Source organism: Mya arenaria, chromosome 17 (assembly GCF_026914265.1).
Source record: "Mya arenaria isolate MELC-2E11 chromosome 17, ASM2691426v1".
NCBI lineage: Eukaryota > Metazoa > Mollusca > Bivalvia > Myida > Myidae > Mya > Mya arenaria.
Window position 1 is genome coordinate 7,335,671 of NC_069138.1, and position 24,309 is coordinate 7,359,979.

Consider the following 24,309-nt stretch of genomic DNA (forward strand, 5'->3'; position numbering starts at 1 on the left):
GTAGTAGTAGTAGTAGTAGTAGTAGTAGTAGTAGTAGTTGTAGTAGTAGTAGTAGTAGTAGTAGTAGTAGTAGTAGTAGTAGTAGTAGTAGTAGTAGTAGTAGTAGTAGTAGTAGTAGTAGTAGTAGTAGTAGTAGTAGTAGTAGTAGTAGTAGTAGTAGTAGTAGTAGTAGTAGTAGTAGTAGTAGTTGTAGTAGTAGTAGTAGTAGTAGTAGTAGTAGTAGTAACAGTAGTAGTAGTAGTAGTAGTAGTAGTAACAGTAGTAGTAGTAGTAGTAGTAGTAGTAGTAGTAGTAGTAGTAGTAGTAGTAGTAGTAGTAGTAGTAGTAGTAGTAGTAGTAGTAGTCAGAAGCAGCAGCAGCAGAAGCAGCGGCAGCAGGAAGTAGCAATTGCTTTAATTGAAGCATTGCAAAGTGTGACACTGTACTTATCATAGATATCATAGATAAGTGTGATACTGATTAAAGCTATACTTGTTAAGTGGAATATTGCGTTTTATGTAAAAGATTAGTAATATTTATTATTGTCGTTCTGTTAATAGTCGTCGTCATCGTCGTCGTCGACATCGTCGTCGTCATTATCATCATCATCATCATCATCATTTTCGTATTCGTAATCTAAAATCCAAACCTCATATCTAGTCCTGTTCTTTATGTGGATAAACACTCGGCACATACAGCTTAGGTCTCGTAATCGGATTCATGTTAAAACTTAAACCTAAGCCATAACTCAATAATCATTCATGACATTAAAACCAAACTTGGTACGCAAGTTTAGAGATTCAATACACACATGAAAAGTAAGGTTAAACTTTCTGGCTTTAATATTCATTGTTTACAAAAGCTAAAATTTCAATTTCCGTAATTTGTCAACCAATTTGAACTTATTTGTAAAAACAATTCGTGTGAGAAATGTATATATATATTCAATGCTTATAACATCAGTGCCAGTTGTTAGAGCTAAATTTTGCTTTGTTTGGTTTTGACTAATATTTATTGAATAGCATCAAAATATGTCTTTGGTGTATGTTGAGGGATTAATTCAATGAGTTGGTTCAATATGAGCCCTAAGGCTTTAGGGGTGTATCCTTTCAAAACCAGAGCTATAAAATAGTTGTCTATCCAATCTTAGGGATCATCGTCGATAAACGAATACCATGATCTATTTTGGTTTCAATGAGTACTCAGCAAAGTCGTAGATATAAGTTTTATTAAGAGTATAGTTCACTGCAATTATCACACACACATGTATGAGCCGCATCCCAAGATTTTGAGCCTTCTGGTATACAGTTTCTTATTTTTTTCTGTGTTTGAATTTTAATTGAAATAACATTTCATGAACTAATACTGTAAAGTGATGATGTCTATTCAATTGCGTAAGACACGTGTTAACAAATAAAACCAGGAATTGCGTATTTTAAATTATACATTTAACACATGGCATCATCACGAAAGTGCATTGTTAAATTGAAGGGATTCATTAACCTTTATCTGAAATTCCAATCAATTTTAATTGTTATGTGTTATCCTTCCGCGTAATGGAACAAACGTATCAACATAATTCATGTTTCATGTTTGTATTACTAAACAATAAGGCCATTTTAAACCGACACTATGAATGTAGTCATGACAAATCTGGGAAAAATCCGCTTTTGCTGTTGAAGCAAAGGTGAAGTCAATTTGACATCTTATTTTACAGTACATTTATTTGTAATAATTATGTCCGAAGGTTTAAATTTTCGCGATGCGGCTGATTGAAGCGGAAGAAGAATGATTTATTTAAGAAAATTTAACATCTATTCGATTAAGTAAACAGGCCCGTGGTTTAAAATGGGAATTACGGAACAACATAGCCTTGTTGTTAAGCAAAGATTTCCTTTTAGCTTTCAAGATGCTGTAAATTAGTCGTACACTGCTCTGTATAAAAAGTTTGACAATCCAATTATTTAGTACCTTTTATATGGTCAATTACGGTAAATTAGCTACATGTTTGTGAAAAACATGGTTTATGTTGACGATTTAGTCTTATCGTTTAGTAAACAAACTTCATGATAAATTATTTAAACATATTAACAATCTCGCAGCAACTCGAAATATCATGTTCAACACTTTAGGCCACATCAAACCTGATCTTCAGTAAATACCAAAATGTAATTAGGATTTAAAAGAGACCATTCTTATGTTTCTATATACATTAATACATTAATTATGAATCCAAATACCAACACAATGTCTTCTTGTACACGAATAAAATGATTTGCTTCAAATGAAGATAATATGGCCAAACATATCATTTCTAATTTCAGATAGATATGTATACGAAATATTCACCGGAGGACTTCATTGCGACGTTTTCTTAACAAACACTTAAATAGTATTCCGCCCCCGGCTCCTATTGTGTCGGTCATACTCAATTGATCAAATTAAAGTTGGTGTGGCCTTAAATGTTATGAGTATATATATACATGCAAAATAACATAAGCAAATAACAAATTTCAACAAATACATAAAAAGGAAACAATACTACGTTATTTTTTTTTATCTTCACACTTACATATCCGTGTTCAAAAATCAATATAATACGTGTCATTAGTTTTCTAAAGCAAACCGAAAAAGGAAAACAGTTTTTCGATAAAGCCATAGTAATGTTATGACTCCTAGTATACACCGATGTTTATGGGATATAAACTTTAGAATTGCGCTCGCAACGTGTATGCTTTAGTTTCACTTTTGGTGAGTATGTATCCTTATTTATCAAAAAAGAAAAACAACATATTTTGATTATGTATGTCTGTTTAAAATAAAACTCTGGCTATATATTCAAATACAAATCATTTTTAAAATTTTATAATTTGTTAAAGCAGATACGAGACACAAACTATGGGCATGCAGAATGCAATGCAACAGTATAAGAACTATTTCAACTGAATATCTATATGAAATGAAACAACAACACAAAAACAAGTCTAGTATTCGAAAGTGTAAACAAAGGCACGGAGTCAAAGCTAATGATAGAGAGCAGAACAAAATCACAAACCAGAAATGAAGATACTATAACTTCAAAAACCACATACTTTATATATTATATAAAACAAATGTGGTGGTGTTCATCATGTGAAGACACTTGTCAAAATCACGAAAATGGTGAAATTTTTGTGAGTTTTATAGATTCAGTCAAACATGAGGTTCAGATGGATAAGAAACACGAAGGCAAAACATAACTCCAACAAGTACCGCTAAGTAAATAAACAGATTGATAATTTATATAATTATATGAAATGATATTGATGCAATCTTACATTTTTTCCGTGATAACAGATCATGATTATTTACGAACATGCATTGTCATATAAACAAATACCAATTTAAACAAATACATTTTCTTTTTAGTCACTGTTTAAAGATAATAAATTACGCTGCTATACATATTATATAAATAATAAAGAACCCAAAACCGTGCAATATTATAGAAAACAATGTTTAAAATTATAATAGTTTATAAATTTAATGAATGTAAATGACATAATTCAAATTCCGGGAAAACCGTTAATAGCTTGATATGACTTTTGAATTTTAAGATCAATGTTTTTTCAGTCAAGTATATCATTAAAAAATCGAATCGGCTATCTATATGGTCGTTCTAAATATTGAATGTTCTACACGTTTTTGGCAGAAAACATTAGTTGTACGCCTATTCTTTTAAAAACGTTTAATCACATTGTTTGTGATTCAATTTATATTAAAGAAAACTACTTTAAATACCATTATACATGTTTAAAGAGTATACATGTATGTGGAAAAAATGGAAATGTCAACAAAATATATACAAAGTGCAAAATCATGTGTCCTAACTTAGCTTAATATTTGTGCTAACGATGTCCTATATTAAATACAATACACAAATCATTTGTTTTGCCTTACGACTTCATGATTCAAACCTTGTACAAACTCTTAAAACATAGTTGATATCATATTGCAGTTTGGCGAACATACATTTGATGTCATGCAATTACTAGTAATATTTACAAATATTATAGTTCATTTAACATCCTAAGAAAGTAGTTTTCTTACAAGGCAAATTGCATTAGAGAGAAATCTCGTCTTAACGAGATGCACATTGAAACGGTCCTCATAAATACACAAAACAGATTTGTATCGGTATTGTACGTCAATCATTGTGACACTGTTTGAGGCCTAAATGCCGTTTTTTTAGAATAACCATTTGGTGATCCTAAGGACATTTTATATGTTTATTCATTTATATATCGTGTACCGTTGAGGGACATGATTTTGACGTCTGATTTCAGACAATCGAAAAGCAACAATAATGATAGAAATTCATAAAGGTCAATTATTGTTGTAACTAGTCCCATCAAAGTTATAATTAGAAAATTGTACATTTATGCAATACTCATATACACTCTCGACACATATTCAACCTATTCAGTTGTGAATTTTAAAGTTCCTAAACTTAATCGAGGACTCGGCCGTATAATATGTCTTGTAAATGTGAATACAATAAGCCAATCATTTACCAAAATTGAATAAGCATTTTTCAAAATATGGTTGCAACTGTTTATCAAACAATTTGTTTGTATATTTCTAAAACACACATCAGTTAAAGATGTATTGTTGATGTACTTATATGTTATGAAAGTCATAAAGGCAGGACTATCAATTAACGGTGTTATCTTTGTCACAACTTGACGTTGTACGCGGATTGATGAACTGCATAGAAATGCATGCAAAGCATAACCAATTTAAAAAAAGAAAAACAACAACATAAGCAAATGTACATATGCGCACAGTTTTGAATATTAAAATTATAGTTATCGTGTACATATAAGGAGTAACGTCTTACATGAACCAAAATAAATATCGAAATGTATTCCGTCCTTCCCAAACCAAAACACATATTCACTCTATCATTCAGTTTCTTGTTCAAGGTAAATTCATAAAAGTAATGATGTCTGATCGCCGCTTTGTTGGATTGATTGTAAATCTTACGTTCCAGTCGGGTAATCATCTCCCTTCAAATTCTTAAAATCAGGTTTTTACCATGCTTTTTCCTTTAGGCTTCTGTAAATATAAAATGAAGAAGCACATTATGAGGGATAAATTCAACAGTTCACTTCAATCATTGCCCGACTCATAAAGTAGCTCACTGTAAGATCCATTAGCAATCATGTTTATTTGTGGTGTTATGTAATATATCATTTTAAATGCATTTGCTTGCTTGCTGGTTGCTAATATGCGAAATAAATAACCCAAAAGTGTATTAATGAATATGTATAGACTTTGCTCTTGATTTCAACTTAACAAAACGTAAAATAACACTCTGTTAAATCTGTAACGGCCAGACACCATATTTTTACATTAGTTTTAGTAAGGCACTCGCATTCTACATTTCTTCACTTAAATCCTTTTCAAATGATACATATATCACATTCGGTCACCATTCATTCAAAGTTCAAGAAGTTGGAGGGCGGATTCAATAACCGGCATTATACTTCAATATTCATTAGAACGTATTTAATCATTTCGATGACCAGGACAATAAAGTATTACATTACATACCGCCCAAAAATACTGACTGAAGTGAAAACAAATCTGGAAACGAGATGATGCTACCAATAAAGGACGCACCCTTTAACAAGGCCATCTCAACTTGATTATGATTTGTATTGTCAACGATGTAAGATGAAAAACTGTCGAGGACTATAACAACTGCTAACATAATCATGTGGAATTCTTGATGATCCTAAATTTGTACTCAGAAACATAAACAACGTCTTCAATCTTAAAAATACTTTTAAAATAATTAGTAAAACTAACGACGTATAATGTCAACTATTTCGCTGCAAACGATTTCTTAGTATTTCACTTAACAGGAATTAAAACATCTAATTAGCTCATAGCTTTCGGCTGTTTGTATACCAGTTTTAACGCCAGGTTTAAGTATGATAACTCATGACAGACACTTATATGCTTACCTTATTGCCTAACAAATTGAAAGAATATGAATAATTAAAATAAAATACAGGGTAGTACTTTTAAATATGATGATGAATCTGATCATCACAAATATGCCCAATTTGTTAGACTTTAAAAAATATAAATAGGCCTCAGTATTTACAAGATAAATAAAAGCTTGTCATCTGCATCATTTAATTTTTAACTTACATCCTTATAATAGAAATGATTAGAAATAAGTATTGTTTCAATGATGTGAAACACACCAGTTTATAGTGATCCTCACAATCGAACGAACTTTTATTATATTGTAAGTCTGTGACAGTGTGACTTACAAATTGGTAGGCGATTAAGTCACTAATTAACACACGTGTTAATTGGAACGACGTTAAAATAGTTACCAATTTGTGTTGGTTCCTCTTCACTGGGTGTCACATCTGAAGTTTCTGTAAACAGAGGTGAACGCATGTCTTTGGGAGTTGATATTCTAGGGAAGCATCAATTCAAGCATGAAGGTTATTTTTTTATTATTGCAAACAAAGCTTAATAGTGTTTGATTTTAACATAAAAACTCTAAAAAGGCCTCTGTTTCTGCAAAATAAAAAAGGATGTCATATACACTATTATTGATATTGAACGTTAAACAATTGCCACAAGCAACGACCGCACTTAATGGAAAATAACAATCTAGAGAAAATAGATTACTTTGTCCTCAAAACTTAATGCAACGTTTGAACACAGCAATATCAGTGTGTTTGGGACTTTGTTTTGACATCAACGTGAGATGCAATACTAAGTCTTCAAAGTAACGCAACACCATGACAAATAATAATCTCATTACCGTAGACTTTACTAAATCACGTATACTTGTGTGTGTGTAAATCATTTTACGATATTATTTCAAAGATACCCTGTTTCTAGAAATACATAGCAAACAAGCGTCGAATTAGGTCATATATATGTCTGCAAATGACTGATATATATATATATATATATATATATATATATATATATATATATATATATATATATATATATATATATATATATATATATATATATATATATTAATGATGTAATGCCATTACTATATTACCATCTCTCTTTTGTTTTTTCGTTTCTGTAAACTTAGGTAAAAACATATTTTGGGAATATATATTATAAGAATGCATATCTTCATAAGTATAAACAGAAGCATCACATATGTATGTTTAATAAAAGACATAGCAGTCGATTAACAAATCAACTGGTAACCATTTTCATGTTTGTATATAAGATGTATAATAAATTCCATTCGTACAAACAAAGGGTGAGCAAAGGTATTTTAATTATGATTATGAATTTTATATTAAATCCGCAAATTATATTCGTTCTTAAAGCTAGGGGATTCATTCTGAACTAATAATGTATTCGGCCGACGTGGAATGGGATTTTTTAACATGTTCAACTCCTTTTACGCGACAAAGTGTAAAATAGTGTAGATCAAAAAAAGATATAAATTATACCGAAAAGGAAAAGCTTCTTCGAAAGGTAACTTTCTATTTCTGCACAAGTCTGCTTAGAATGTTTCAACTCGCCAATCTTCATGATAGCACGTTCCATCATTGTTAACAAGTCGGATCTGTAAAACATCAAAGTCATTATTTTAGATATGATATTGAATCAATCTTTGGTTGATATGGTTGAAAACGATGATTTAAATCATTAATTTACAGCTTAACAAGAAAATTTATTTGTCAACGTGTCATAAAAAACCCGCCATGAAAATATAACTAGTATGATAGACTAGTGTGTCGCTTACGCAAGTTCGACCTGAATTCCCCACATAAACTCCCATATCGGAACAGTTTGTATAACTAATGTGCGAATATATTTAAACTCTCTTCTTTTATACTGCACCTTAGATCTTTAAATTGCCCTTGAGAAAATGGTACGAAGCTGTTACGTCACACGCTATCTTCGTAATTTAGTTTTTAAGTTCAACCTTGAGTGTATAATCACAGATACTCGGATTGCGGGTGCATTTCATACTGTACCCGAATAAAATAACTATATTTTAAGTATTATTCCTTTTCAAACATGCATACGATTTTTTCAACCTCACGTACTTTGGCTTGCAATTGAATGCATTATACTAATGATAATCAACGACACCTGGTGTAATTATGCGCGTAACAGATGCACACAATAGTCCAAATAGTTGTACGTTAACGAATTTTTCACGGTTTTTGATATGGCAAATACTTCAAGTACAAATTGTTTTGTACAAAAAGTGGGTTGTTATTCCGATCGGGAAACCACGTTAAAGTATATTGCGTCTATATTTTGTTTGTTTTTTTCATTTCATTATGTCAAAACATAACGATATAGACATGAAGTGCACCTGCACGGCTGCAGTTCACAGTTGTATAACAATCGGAACACTTCGGCCATGGCCGAGTTGTTACGATTGTATTTCCGAGGTCTTTTTCGAAGATTGTCGGAGGTGGCCGAATAATTACGATTGAGTCAAGTTGTTCCGCTTGGCATAATTGTTGTCTGTGTCAGTCAAGTTTCATTTTATTGGAAAGGTGAATCATGTGTTTAAATGCATTTAATGCTTGTTTTGTGAAAAATAGCTTTGCACTTACATGGTCACATATGAATAAAAAGCTTATTTAAACAGTTCAAACATAAAATAATGTTGTCAATATTTTGTTAACGCCCCCCCCCCCGGTTTTCGCACAAACCCGTTTAGACGTTAGGAATTGGAAGAATCCCGTTTAACACGTCTTTTATTGTAGACTAATGCACACAATTACGGAATCGTATAATAGTATGTCAAGTGGTCTTCATGAACAAACATGAACCAGTTAAATCTTATGTTTAGTTGCCCAAGAGAACCAACAATTATTTTTTTAGAAACTCGCGCAATTTATTTCCTAAGTATATACTAAGTGCATAAATGGTAACATAACGTTCGGGAATAATAAGCGGCCTGTTACCAATGTTTTGAATGTATCGAATGTCTAGTCTAATACAACGTTATTAGAGTCATATAGCTTGATAACATAATTAGTTAATACTAACGAAAACAAATCAATGTTGAAACTGATTAAATTTATAATATGAAATAGATACATTTGTTTGTATATATATACAGATATATATATATATAATATATAGATGCAAACTATCACTAACAAGGTGGCTTTAAATGACCATTCGGGCGCAAACATTGATTAATCCTTTTGATTCTGACAATTACAGCTTGTTATTGAAGAAGAAAATCAGTAACTCATTTTTGCCTACTAAATAATTTATCAAAATTTATATTCGTGTGCATAAGCAACTATTTCTCTTTTTAAGTTTAGCAACAAAATGCTTGTTGTTATGACACACCAGAAACATATACCCAACGGTAAACAAGACTTATGTATTCATAATTGTGTTTATATTAGACAGTAAGAAATAGAGAAGAACTAGTTAAGGTGAATAAATTCTTCAAAGCCCTTTGAGACAAACAATCGTATGAGCAACTCTATTTTAGACTAATCAGGACCAAACTTCTTTAGAGCCAAACAAATCCATGTACAATTATAATGTTGTGCAGCTCTATTTAACCGTTCATGGTGCCATACAAACAACATTTTGGCATTGTAGTCATGCTTCATCAAATACTAAGCCTAATAAATCAGGTTATGGTCTTAGTGATACTGGAAGTATTTTGATAGACAAGGTTTAACGTAGGTTTAGATTTCAAACCATCTTTCACCACTTCTGACTGTACTTTTGTAATATGATTTCTTTCATTTTTCCGTTAATTTGAACCGTTTTGTAAGTTTATCCTAAATTGAACCTTAGCATTTATTTCGATCCAACAGTCACATATAAGCATTAAAAACCTCATGGAAAAGCACATTGTGGCATCGACATTTGACAACATGTATTGGTATGGCACCAGAGTGTTTAAATTAAATCTTACACATGTCTTTGAAGCGTGAAGTAATATAATGTAAATAATATACGACGACCTGGTCTGAAATAATTTTATAAATATAAACTTAAAACTAGTTTTTAAGATAAAAGTATATAAAATATTTTTAAACTGTTTGCGAGTCTTACAGCAATAACAACCGTGCGGTTGCCTTTTGTAATGTTTGGAAACTATAATGATTTAATATATATATTTATTATATAAATATATATATATAACAAACCTGAAATTTTATATGTAATGAAAGAGCATAGCATTTACATTTCTGCCATTACTGAGAAATAATATCAATGTAAATATTCAATTGTATCCTTTAACTTTAATTTAAATTGCTGTTTATGTTGGCCACTGTTGGCGGCATCTTGGATTATATTGTCCGCACTATGTGAAATTTATGGCGCCGTCTTCATATAAAGTAACTACATAATTTTCTGTAATATATGCGGCTGGTTTCATTAACAACACAATTTTCCGAACAATGTGGTATATAATATCGCTTGTGCTGTTTTTGTTCACACATCACCCACTTAGTGTCATTCAACTATTAATGCATATAAGAGGTGGCATGTAACCTTGAGATGACCATTATAGTGAACCATTTAAATTTTGCTCTCTCATACATGACAAACAATATCTATAAATAGGGATTTGAAGCATCGATTTATATTGGTTAAACATTAAAATACTAAATGCTCATTATGTTTCACCAAAAATGTTCCTCGACCAAAATGTGCCACGACCCAAATGTTCACCGAAAATCAGAATAGGTGGTGGGAGGTAAATGAATGGTGTACACTACTAGTACATCGAAAAAGAGATGTTTTGACTATCAGAAATATTTTCAAACTTTTTGACACGTGACCTAGCAAAAATTCACTGTCAGGTCATGTAACCGCAATGATATTTTGAATGTCATACAAGGGAAAATAACTACTTCAATAATTTCAGCTAACTCATGACGTGATTGCCTCCCTTATACACATACAATAGTTACGTCACTTTTCAGATGGTAGACAAAATCTCAGACGATAGTAACTGTCAGCAAGTAAACAGTGGCATTTTGATTTTTTGTTTAAGATATATCTATTTTACTATGTTATATTTTGTTAACCTATATTTTATTAACCTTTTTCAACTTCTTTAATTAAATGAATTAAAAACATTTTAAAACTTTTTTATGAACTTAATTTTGTTCGGTATAATCAAATAAATATAATGTGACATTATTATCTTGCCCGTCGGCAAAGATCTTGTTTTATTCCGATGACATTGATATTGTCAACCATCGAATCAGAATGTCACCTTCGGCTAACGCCTCGGGTGACATTCTGCTCTTGGGTTGACAATATCAATGTCAAACATGCTGCCATATGATATTTATATAATGTTAACCCGAGAAAGTAAATGCAAACCGAGGCGTTAGCCGAATTTGACATTAACATTTCGAGGGTTAACATTATATTATGCTATCACCCTTCATGACATCTGATATCTTATGTATTATACCAAACATCTACAATTGTCTGCAATTGTACATGGAGTCAACAAGAACATAATTATCAACTATGTAGCGAATATTTTTGCGGCGTTATTATTACGTCACATGATTATCTACCATGGTTGAGAGTGTAAGATAGGCTCATCCCGAGCCGAGCGTAGGGTGTTTTGCGGAAACGAGGTTAACCGAGTTTCCACAAAACACCCTGCGCGAGGGTTGTGATGAACCTATCGTTCACGAGCAGCTATAATAGGTGTTTTTTTTCCCTCCTCAGTTCGAAAACAAGAGTTAAAATGTATTTTTGCTGGAACACTTGTTTGCGTAGTGAAAATAAGTGCGTATGTATATGTGTTACGTGATTTAGATTATTTTAATGGTCAAATCGGGATTTAAATAGTTCTGAGGCAAGTAGAGATATTTTTCTTGAAAGGGGCGTGAAATATTTTTATGGTGACATTTGAAGCGAGAAATAATAAATACGCATTCTAAATATTGCCAGAAGACATGGTTTTTATGATTCTACAGACGACAGTCTTCAAAAAGAGAGGTATTTACAATGTGATAACCATTAAAAATGAGTTCCATTCGGGTATTTGTTTTATATTTGCCTGTGGGTGTAATTATCTGAGGTGGAAGAAAAACTGTTTCCGGTCTATTTTTTGATAAAAAGTTTTTTGCATTCTCTTACACGGAATAAAACTAGGACATTTATTAAAAAATTTAACACATACATAATCGATTACTTGATTTCTTTTAAAATTAATTAAAATCAAATAAAAAATACAAGTTTTTCAAGTTCACAATAAAAGATTTTCACATGGGAGAAAGTTTTTGATCCAAAAGTATATTTTCTGCAAAATGTCGACTTGATCTTTTTGAAATTCGAAGTCTTTAATTTTAGACCCATGCGAGGGTAATATCACCCAGTAAAAAGCGTTAGGTCCGGGTAACTCTACGGATTGGTAACTTTCATGTAAATTAATAATTAAACATGGGCAGGTCACGTGAGGTATAATAACATTCGTTATGCATACTTGCAGTATACTTAAAAATAGTTTGAAACACGTGTGGGTGGGGGAGGTAGTTAAAAGGCACTCTGGTATAGTATAATAGTTTTGTGCTTTGTTTTGTACAACATAAATATTTTTTTTCAAACATATGCCTCAAAATTAAACTTTATATTTAGCGCAGGCATAATGTCTACAACGTAAACATTATTGTATAATAAATAGAAACGTTGACGTCACTGTGCCTAAAATTTCGAAGCAGTTTGATATGATCGGGCACGTATTAAAGGGGTTCAATAACCAGAACAGATAAATACCCTTACGTTATGTACAATGATTACGATATCAATTAGAACATATAACCGGGATTGTTTTTGTGACAATTATCTTGTCTGACATGTAATTTTAATCTGTGAAGAATGCAGCCTTACCGGTTAATAAAATTTTAACATCGGTAGACGTTCATGTTTTGGAGGAACGTTGTCATGTTCATTAAGTCGAAAACCCTATTTGAAGGTATTTCTGTAGTATCAGATACAACGATATTTACTCGGTGATGCTTACCTCAGCAACATGAATGAATTATTGGAATACGTTTCGGTTGTTAGGCTGAATTCTTCACGCTTAAATTATAAAAGCATATCTCTTATTCATATTCAATATCAAAGTCTGCGGTTTAATTGCAATAATATATAAACTCAGAAACGTATAAGAATAGTATTAACTTAAGCTATCATTTAGCGACCTGGCTAAAGTTTTAAAGAAGAAATTGTAAACAAAAGTATTAACTAACTAGCTCAAGACACTTCACAATTTAATCATCAGCTATTGTAGACAAATTATTGTATTTTAACTGTTGAAACAAATGTTGTCTTGAATTATTGCAATATTTACTTTTGGTCAATGATTTGAAGTTTTAGAGGAAGACGTATATTTATTTATCAGAAGTAGCTTATACCAGTCATGGGTAACTTGACGACTAAATGATCTCAAAATGAATAACGGTTTACTGCTAAAAAGTATGAAGATGTTTTTTAAGTTTTTATTCTAGGAAACAAAAATACCTCTTACCCTTCAATATACATCTACCCTAAATGTCGGTGCGGAGGGACGGACAATCCGATAACTGTATTACTATAAGACGTCTTTCGAGAGCATACACATAGGAAACCTGATCTTTCTTTGATCTTTGCTTGAATACTTAAAAAAATGATAAAATCAATGATGGGCAACTAAAACAGAAATGAACTTGCTTTAATCGATCTTCCTTGATGACTTGGCACATCGTGGTAGTAAACACGGAACCATATTGACTATCTGAGATCGACGGGCTGCCGTCGACAGCTGCATAAACAATTATGACGTTTTTCATTTTCAGTTGTTCTTTCGTAACGTTCTGGAACAGTACAAGCGATACACAGTTTGATTTACTCTTCGCCCATTTTAACAATGTATGTATAATGTCTATCCACGTCTAGCACCAGTATGTTGCGACAACTGTATTTGTATGGAAGTATTTCCATAGAAACGAATTCAGCAAGATCTTAAGGGCTTATACATAGTCAAATAGATGATTATGAAAATCGAAAATGATCATACTCATGAAATACTTCTCCTACTTTTAAAGTCCAAAATCCTTGTTTATCGTTTACCAAAAATAAAGTAAGTAACAAATCTAAACTAATACATTCACCAAAAATTAAAAACGAAACCTATTAAGTTTATTTCCGTAAATAGTAATCTGATTCAGATGTTGAATTTTAGTATGTCGTCATCTATTTCGCTCTCGTGAATGAAATGGGGCCTAAATAAAGTTTCCTTTATTTTAGTCAATTATCAAACAACTTCTCTTTAGACAACACCAAAGTGTTAGAAAACGAATCACACGCGATACTTAACTTTTTATTAGAACTTGTTACAATACTCCGGGAACGCGCGATCTTTGTGAACGTAAAGAACAGCAACATTTTCATTAATAATGTTCATATTTAAACTATGTTACACTACACTATTCTTCTCAAATCATTACATTAGCACAGTCATGATAACATCGCAATTATTGGAATTTAATTGTTAAAATTAGTAACCTTAAAATAATACATATATAATAGAAATGACACTCAAACTACTATTGGATATCAGCTAATGGGACGATTTTGGAACTTTGGTAAAGCATAGAACGAGGTTTTGATGTACTACTGTCTAAAATAAGATCAGTTGAATCAGTTGTCTCCAATGTTGTAATAATTACTGCATACCACAAGTTTATCTATTAATCTCACAGAGCAGTCATTTATTACTGAATAATTGGCAATCAAACTCAAGCTAAGACAGACGGGAATTGAGACAATCCACTTAGTTTCCTTCGGCGACAGTACACAGAACGCGCGACAAATGGAGACGGCGACAGTGAATCTACTTACAGATAGTCAGGAGAAAATCAAAATCGATGTTTTGATAGTCCCAACTTTTGCAGTGCCGTTATCAAATATTCAAAAGGAAGTGACGTCATTGAGCTATCTCCTGGGACTTAAGTTGGCACACCCAGTGACTGATGCTGAAAGTTTTGAAATTTCATTACTAAGTGGTGCGGATTCAAACTGGAAAATAGTGTTGAATCATGTCGTCAGGGGCAACGGACCTATTGTCGTGAATTCGAACATTAAATATAAGCTTTCCGGTCGTTACCAGGCAAACGAAGACAACCATCTGCTAAGAACGAGTTGAATGTCATCACAACTCCGCCGACGACCCTGGACTTGGAGCGCTTTTGGAAGCTTGAGTCCCTCGGAATCACACCGGAAAGAGACGATACGTCCGGTTCCGGTAACCTGTCGACTTACATGGAATCTAACATAAGATATGACAAGGGTCGCTACAACGCTAAGCTTCCATGAAAAGATGACCATCTGTCGTTGCCGACCAATTATGACGTTAGTGTGAGACGTACAGAAAACTTTATCAAGCGGTTGCGAAAACAACCATTCATGTTGCAAAACAAAGATACGGTGAAATTATTCGTGAAAAAAAAGAGATCGGGGAGTTATTGAAGATGTAGACACAAACGTTAAAAACGATCATCACATTCACTAAACACCCCACCATGGAGTAAAAAAGAACTCAGTCACCACCACACTAAATATTGTATACGATTGCAGTTGTCTTCAATCTGCTGAATAGATATGCGATTACAACAGACATCAAGAAGGCATTCCTTCATTTTTGGCTGGACGAGAAAGACCGGGACGTCACGAGATTTCTATGGCGGAGTGACCAAAGTGACCCCGACTCTCCGCTGACCACATACAGGTCCAAGGCCGTGCTGTTTGGGACTACGTGTTCTACATTCATCCTGTGCGCAACCAAACAACAGTGGCAACTGGGTGAGTAACCACTTTCTGAGAGATATTCGGGGTGATAACATAATATCTAGCTTTTCGAAGGAACGAGACGTCGTTGACTTCTTCAGAGATACACGTGCCTTGATTTCTGAAGCCAATTTCAACCTACGCTCCTGGAATTCCAACAGCAGTATCGTCCGTGAAATGGCCAAAGTTGACCATGTTCTTGACAACGATGGAGCTTCGAAAATTATTTGTATGTCAAGAACACTATATCGTTTCCAGAGAGGTTGATTCCTATGGCTGATATTGTTACAAAAAGTGCCATTAGGCAGCATACATCCAGAATGTATGATCCGCTTGGACACCTCATCCCACTCACCATTCGAGCTAAGATCATATTACAAGAATTGTTGGAGAAGAAATATGCCTGGGACTCACCACTTCCACACGAGCTAATACAGAAATGACAGGAAATAGCGCGAGGCACGAACAGTGCTTCATCCTGTTCATTCAACAGATACTTATTCAATTTTGAAGCAGACGACACCGTCAACGCAGTAGACGAAACAATATTGCACGTGTTTTCAGACGCTAGTATGACGTCATATGGCGCTGCTGTATACATCTGCAGAGGCAACCAATCAGCGTTGCACTATTAAAGAACCTTACCCTAACCGAGTTAGGGTAATGGTCAGAGTGATCGGTGCGCGACTCGGTAGACACGTGCAACAACAACTCAACATTGCCAAGATGGAAGTGTGGTCAGACAGCCAAAACACATTAAATTGGTTACAAACAATGAAGTCATTACCACATTTTGTGACAAATCGTGTTGAAGAAATTCATCAACTGACGGACAACTGGAAGTGGAGGTATTTTCCTACAAAAGACAATCCAGCGGACTTATTGACACGTGGTATATCGGCTGTACAGTTCAGTGACAACAAATTGTGGTTTAAAGGACCACAACGGATCGACGAAACAGACAAGTGGCCGACATGGGATTACCAGTCAACTACCGTGTGCATTACAGAGTTCAAATCGAAATCACCTAGTAACTGGTGTAGATTTTACTGGTGCGTTGTATGTACGCGATGAAGACGGACATGAAAGAAAGCGTACATCTGTTTTTTTTGCATGTGCATCGACCCGAGCTGTACACTTTGAACTCGTGCCGGATCTTACAACAGAAACATTTCTGCAAGCGTTTTGCCGATTCTGCAGCCGGAAGTCCCTTCCATGTCTGATGATATCAGACAATGCTACTACTTATATTGGAGTAGCGAATCACCTACGTGAACTCATGCAATCAAATGCAGTACAGGAAGAGCTCAAAAACAAAGAAACAGAATGGCGTTTTATCGTAAAACGTGCTCCGTGGTACGGAGGATGGTGGGAGCGCCTGATTGGGTTGACCAAAACTGCCGTCAAGAAGGTTCTCGGTCGATCGTATGTGGACTTCGAGACATTATCCACTATCATCACAGAAGTGGAGGCCGTTATCAATGACCGTCCACTAACTTATTTCACTTCCGGAGAGGTCGAAACGGAGCCATTGACGCCATCGCACTTGCTGTATGGAAGACGACTTACAAAGTTGCCTTATTCCGAAGACATTGAACTTCCGGGACCCCATGCGAGTAACTTTGAAAACATCACGAGGCGATTGAGGACCCAGAAAAAGTTAATTGACAATTTCCGAGTACGATGGAAGATTAAATATTTAACCGCTTTAATGGAGCACCACCGTGTTTTCGGCATAAACCAGCAGACGATTAAGTCTGGCGACGTTTTCCAGGTCAATAACGAGACACCAAGTTCCTCATGGAAACTAGCAGTTGTGGAGGAGACCATTACCTGAAACGATGGGCTTGTTCGTGCAGCGCGAATTCGGACACATAATGGACATCACAGGGTATCGTAAAACTGTATCCTTTAGAAGTGCTGTGTGACATCGTTAGTGCAAGAGACTCATATCATTCGCCGCCCAGGAGTGTCATGAATTGTATTTGTGTAACATTACGCGGGAACTTACGTAACGTGACGTCGCGGCGTTAGGACTTTACGTCGACGTCACTTCCGTTGTTTCATATATATGATAGTTGTGTAAAAGGATCGAACCTGACACGACGTTTTGTTTACTTACTCAGTCTTACATGTCACATACCTTTGCATTAGTATGTTTTCTTTGATAAGACAAATAAAATAATCGTCGAACAAAATGACAGTAAATATCTATAACAATATACATTATAATAGAAACTTGCTTAGATACACAAAGAGTACAAGCTAGATTATTTGTAAAGAACATAATATTACCACATTTGTTTCCATGTTAACTCGACAACAATCAAATACGAGTACAACCGGAACTTCTCCCTCTGTTAGACGCACTATATCTAGTATATCTTTGAATCCGACTGTTTCACCGCTTTTTGTTAAAACCCCAAAGGAAGAGCCATGCGACGAAAATACAAACACATGGCAACAATAGCCGTTTCGAGTCAAATGATATTTGAACTGCTTTTTCGTTTCTTTGGCAGAATGCAGTAGGTCTGAACTGTATTGAAACTCGTTGCACAAACTCTTGACGCTTTCTGAAAATGTACTATTTTAAAAGTTTGACATATAATATATACATTATTTACATTTTTTTAAGTAGTTCCACATTTCGATTGTTATTGCAGAATACCCCTAAAAAGACTAAATATAACATATTTTCTGTATCCATTTGCTGTTTAGAACGTCTAACTTCGCCGTTAATAACGTTTGCTTCAATAAGCACAGATGTTATGAATGTATTGGATTCACCATTCCAATAACACAACATATCTGGTTTAAGGGCTTCGCGCATGATTGCGTCCATTGGCAACGAATTTGCATCAACAATCGATGGATGAAACCAACGGTATTGGTACGCCAATGGAATAAGGAAAGCAAGATTGTTTCTTTCCCAAAAAAAATAGTTCAATCCTTGACCGTGTATTACCTCTGTCAATGTTAACTCCTTCCAGCGCTGAAGTCCCATCAAACGAACTGGTGCCGAAGAAGCAGCAATTGACAACCCCTACAATGTGAAAGCAATGTGAGCGCAAAAGAAAAGTTAACATATTTAGTGAAAACTATAGTTCAATCAAACGGGTAAACGAATGTGGTGATAAAAACACTTTGCATCACTGACAACTATTTTGCTAAATAAGTAATATAACATAAGAATACGCTGACTAGGTGATATGAGCGTGGAAACAACCTCCACATTATTGCTAAAGATGATATTACTATGATGTTGTTTAAGGAAGTTTTGGACATTTACTATTAATGATTGTTAATAATAGTTTGAGTAGGATTAAGATTGTCTGTATTACATAAGAGGAAACCAGTAATTTCAATTCGAAATAAATAGGGGTCATGTTATGGTCATGGTCTATAATCTTAAGTTGGAATGTCATGAAAACAGACGTTAAATATGAAGTAGGCAGACACTTTTTACTTAGAAAACGTTATAAGTAAAAGACACAACAAATATCATCCTCAACATCAACTGACCGTGACTAATTTGCATACGGTTTAAGGACTGTACAATATATTTTCATATTTTGTCGCAAACGGTCCCCACGACCTTAAACTTAAATCCATATACAAGTAAGTCTTATTTATTACCCATGGCCAATAGGGACTTTAATAAATGTGACTGGCAATTGATCGATAGAAATACAATAATTATAGTGGATATCTCCTCGGCCATCAACATTCCATACTTAACAAAAAAATAGAACACAACATGACCAATGTGACCATGATTACGAACACTGTCAAACACTGCTATAAAATTACATAGACATATCTTTACTCCATTCGTTTTACAAATAACAAAACAATTTAGCAAAGGTCGTTGTTGATGTATCGAAAATAGTAATAGTACAGTTTGAAGAAGCTATGGAATTGAGATTTGTATATTTTTTAGAAATAAAAAATATAATCTGGAGATACTTCATAAATATTTTATAACACTAAAAATGTGTAGATGAAACACGTTCCTACCTTTTATGTCGAAATATAACCTGAAACACAACATTTAACAACAACTTACTCTCATAATATTACCAAAAACAACAACAATACTAACAACGATGAGTTATTTGACAATATTAAGTGGCGCTTCGTGCCAAAGCACACACGTACAAAAGCTTATGAGGGTAACAATTTCAAAGACAGATTAATAATATCTGTCATGTGTTCTCGTTCCGGTTTGAAAAATCCGACCCGAGGGCACAGGCGTTGCCAGGTAACGAGTCTTGCCGAGTAACCGGCTACGCAGCGTGCCCGAGGGTCGGATTTTTCTATTTTGAATGGACACACATGATAGATATTTTTTCTAGCACAAATTAGATTACCCAGTGTGCTAGAAATAATAAGTAAAATATTGGCATATTACAACTATATGTATCATTCATATATGAGAACTGAGCTTAATAGTGCATCAAAGTATTCAATTTAAAGTTTGAATACGAAACAAGAAAGAAATTTCTTCAGACGTGTCTCTGTGTGATGTGAGATGTTGGTAAAGGACGTTCTATTTCGCTTAGTTTTGTTAAAAAACATTACACATGTATTTGTAAAGTTATCATGTAAAACGTTTGATAATTGTTTTAAATTAAAAATTGTTTCAATTTTTTGAGTCACATGTAAGACTCAGTAATGCTCTGGAAAAGGTTATATAGTGCACAAAGTTATCGAGTAATTCAAAGATGAATGACGGAAAGGAATTGCAATCAACATAAGAGCTTTAATGTAAATACAGTAAAACTGCGATTGCTCGAGGACGGCGGGGACCGAGCCAAAATCTCGAGGGAACCGATTTTTCGAATGAACCAAATTTATATTTTCCAGTCTGTTACGAAATACCTTTCAGAGTATTTTAAGTTTAAAGTCATCGAACCGACTGTTTACTAAGACATCGATTAGATGTTGAGTTGTGGAAATCGCTCACATGTTCAAAGGCTGTCGTTTACTAAATGTAAAATGTAAAAGAAATATCAATAAATGAATAAATAGAAATGTTTGTTTTTTACAAAATTGCCATATTGCATAGCAAAGTGACAAGAAGGAATTCTTTTTTCTGAGATTCCGATGTTGGATCGTTATGGTAGTGGTTATTAATATTTTTATTACTCATTAATACATTTCTCACAATTAACTTCTCGTCATTAACTTCTCATAATTATCTTTAAAAATGCTCTTATCAACTACTATCGGTCATGCGTTAACAGTGATAGCGGTTTTTCACACCTTATCAAATTGCCTTTCAACTGTAATTGCAATGTTTACTAGCAGTTGTGCGTTTATATTGGAACAACCGTTCGGGAAAAAGTATGAAATTATGACCACGAGGGAGCCATAAGGTTTTGTGCATGATCTGCGTACTTGTGAACAACAATATTGTTAGACTCATCGACTTATTTAAGTTTCCATTCAACGTAGGTATATTTTATCTTAAAATAGAAAGGAAATGTTCGGGACAAAACTCCGACCTCGAGGGACCGCCTGTTCTCGAACGACCACTTGTTCGAACGACCGCAGTTTTACTGTAGCTATAAAAAGACAAGGGTTAGGCGTAAGCAATTAATTTAATGTTTGCTGGACTATACTCAATTTAGTGGCGCCACCGCAAAAGTTTGAATATCGGCAAAACACAAATGTTGAGCTACATTGAGTACATTTGTATCATCTAGATATAGGATATCACAATATTTTAGTACGTTTGGATGCAAATAGAAGTAAATCTTAATGATATAAATAATCTGTTTTTTTTTTCGTTTTTTTTCACAGTCGATATTGTCCTCCATATTCCTGTCCTTATAAAACAATGTTATATTTAGCAAAACTGTATGATTAAACAGTATTAATTGTAAATCAATAGTTAAGTTGAGTATGTATGAATGAATGGGTGAATTTAATTATTAACTTGTTCTGCAAGATATATTTTCTTGATGTTGAAACACCGACCCGAATTATATAATACCGAGTCATCGAGGCATATTTATTGTCATTAAGAAATAATTTCATTTAAAAATATCTAAATAATTTCTTCCTGAATAAGTAACCTTAAGAGCGCAGCGTAGAGAAGCTATGGTGGTTTGTTATGCACGATACAATTACTTAATAAATTATATCTGACTTAGTTTAAGCCCCTCCCAAATTGCATCAGCTTAAATTATATCTGACTTAGTTTAAGCCCCTCCCAAATTGCATCAGCTTAAATTATATCAGACTTAGTTTCAGATCCTCCCAAATTGCATCAACTTTAAAATGACGCCGTGCGCCTGTCAAAACGACCTCAATCAATGCAAGATATTTTGACATCATTAAGATCAGCGTAGACACTGAAATTGTGCCTTTGCATATGCAAACAGCAGGCGTGGCAATATGCGCAGTTAAAGCAATTTACTCAAACCTGAAGAGTCGTCTTCTGAAATAAGTAACGATTCTTCACAAATAAGGAACGGAACATTTTAAAAATCTAGCGCCCCTGATTGGCTGACAATGTGGGACAAACACTAACTGTGTTAGTCGAGAGCTATCCGATTAGAGTGTGTTCACTTTGACTTTAAATATAGGGAGGCAGTTTTAAACCAATAGTCCAATATTATTGGAGTTTCCCTGATTTTATCATTAAAGGTGTTTACACTGGTAGTAGCGTACGCTAAATGTATTTTATTAGCTTATTCAACCAACAGAGCTATTGCAAAAGTGTCTTCTAACGGTTGTAAGCGGGCCATGCAAGAAAATTTTGAGAAACCACTAGCTGATACATTGTATTTAGAAAGGTAATAATAATAATTTAATGCTTATCTTTCAGGCTTTTATCCCAAACATTTAACTTTTAAAACAGCAAATTACTCCGATCCTTGGAAACCTTTGATATTTTTGATAATTCAATTTTGTCTTGTTTGGAAGTAAAATTTCATTCAATGTGGCCTGAAGCCAGATACACCCCAACCCCTAAAACATGGCACAGAATTATCTGATCAACTTTGTTTCCAATTGATTACCAGTCGAATGACTGAAATTGATTTGTTCCAATGTGAGATTTACAATTCAGTTGTGGAGAATCTTACGAGCGTATTTTGTGTAGATTGTAGTATATTTTTTGAGATCTGGGTAAGATCATGATACCATATGGAACAAACATTATTACTTTGAAATTGGACAAGAGAACCCTATATGTATGTAGAGTCATTTTGCGCTACATGAACCTGGAATAGGCTTTCTCAAAAACTGACTTTGCCATTTTATTAAAAAGGTATTTTGATCCAACGTAGCCCAAAAGTACTTGTCATGGTTTCTATACCATAACAGGTAACGTTGAGGTTAAAGCTTGATTTGAATTTTCACTTGGATCCAATTTCAAACAAAATTGATCAATGCTGTCTAAATGAAGTGACAACTTTTAATTCAAATAGTCTTGACTTACAATATTTAAATTCTCAGATAAAATCAGACTTATTCTTACCCAAAACGAGTATGCCAAAATCATCTGCATGAATCAAAACTTTTAACCAAAGCTGACATGTCATTGACAAATATCAAAAATAAAGAGGATCACAGTATTGACCAGTGAGTGACACAACATGTGATTTGGGAAATTGCAGATTTTGCAACAGGAATATCCACAAGCGGATGTCTGAATAAAATAATAAAAGGAAGGATTTAAACCATTTCAGTATGTTATCGCCAATACCAAATGAAGTTGAAGGTTCATATTTAGAATGTCTTGATCAACAGTATCGAACCCCTACTGCAGTTTAAAATAGATTACATCACCTGTTATTATGTCTGTTTATTTAAATTTCTAGTCTCCTGTTACTTGTTATACAATATGATGTATGCCCATCCCAACAAAGGATCATCTAAAACCATTATTTCAAATTAACCGAAAAATCTAGGCATTTATCATAAGGCAATTATATAGTCAACAACTGACGAATCTGTGTATGTAAAATGTCCAATATCTCAACCGAGATTTACAGTATATCTAAGATCACTTTTTAGCAAATCCTTTGAAATATTTATTTTATCATCAGTTGTTATTCACCCCATTATCCAAATTAGATTAAGCATGGTCTCTCTTCTCAACTGTATTTTCTTCAATGCAATGTTTTTTGTAAGAACATTTTCCATAGTGTTTAAATTCGGCAAATGTACATGTTTGGCACTGCCATAACTGTGTCATATGTAGTTCTGATTGAGGTTATCGGGTCAAGTGTGTGTACGCAAGTCGCAGGCTAGGTCACTGGAATAAGTATGCGTACGCAATTTTAGTTTTTAAATGTTCAAATTAAACATATTCGTATTATCGGAAGGGTATGTTCAGAATAATATAAAAGGACAATTCTTTTAGAAAACCAGGATTAAATATTTACTGAATATGAACAACTGATTACAAACATATAAATATAAACACTGATAAAACAAATGCAAATCACCTTTTAAAATAATTTCAGAAACCAATCA

General features: G+C 33.7%; 1 protein-coding gene across 8 annotated transcripts in view; it reads right to left on the reverse strand.

The window, feature by feature from the left end:
• Nucleotides 1–1,190: 1,190 nt before the first annotated feature.
• LOC128223680 (uncharacterized) overlaps nucleotides 1,191–24,309 on the reverse strand; it is a 129,913-nt gene continuing 106,794 nt past the window's right edge. For 6 of the 8 annotated variants that reach the window (XM_052932974.1, XM_052932976.1, XM_052932975.1 and 3 more), the window contains 7 exons: nucleotides 19,837–19,856; nucleotides 18,785–18,862; nucleotides 18,115–18,392; nucleotides 13,705–13,847; nucleotides 7,476–7,591; nucleotides 6,372–6,416; nucleotides 1,191–5,076 (listed from right to left, as the gene is read on the reverse strand). In XM_052932974.1, the coding sequence (XP_052788934.1) occupies nucleotides 5,069–5,076; nucleotides 6,372–6,416; nucleotides 7,476–7,591; nucleotides 13,705–13,847; nucleotides 18,115–18,392; nucleotides 18,785–18,862; nucleotides 19,837–19,856 (688 nt within the window). In that variant the 3' untranslated portion in view covers nucleotides 1,191–5,068. Of the gene's footprint in view, nucleotides 5,077–6,371; nucleotides 6,417–7,475; nucleotides 7,592–13,704; nucleotides 13,848–18,114; nucleotides 18,393–18,784; nucleotides 18,863–19,836; nucleotides 19,857–24,309 lie in introns of those variants that run through there. The other 2 variants (XR_008259323.1, XR_008259324.1) reach the window with 2 other exon arrangements.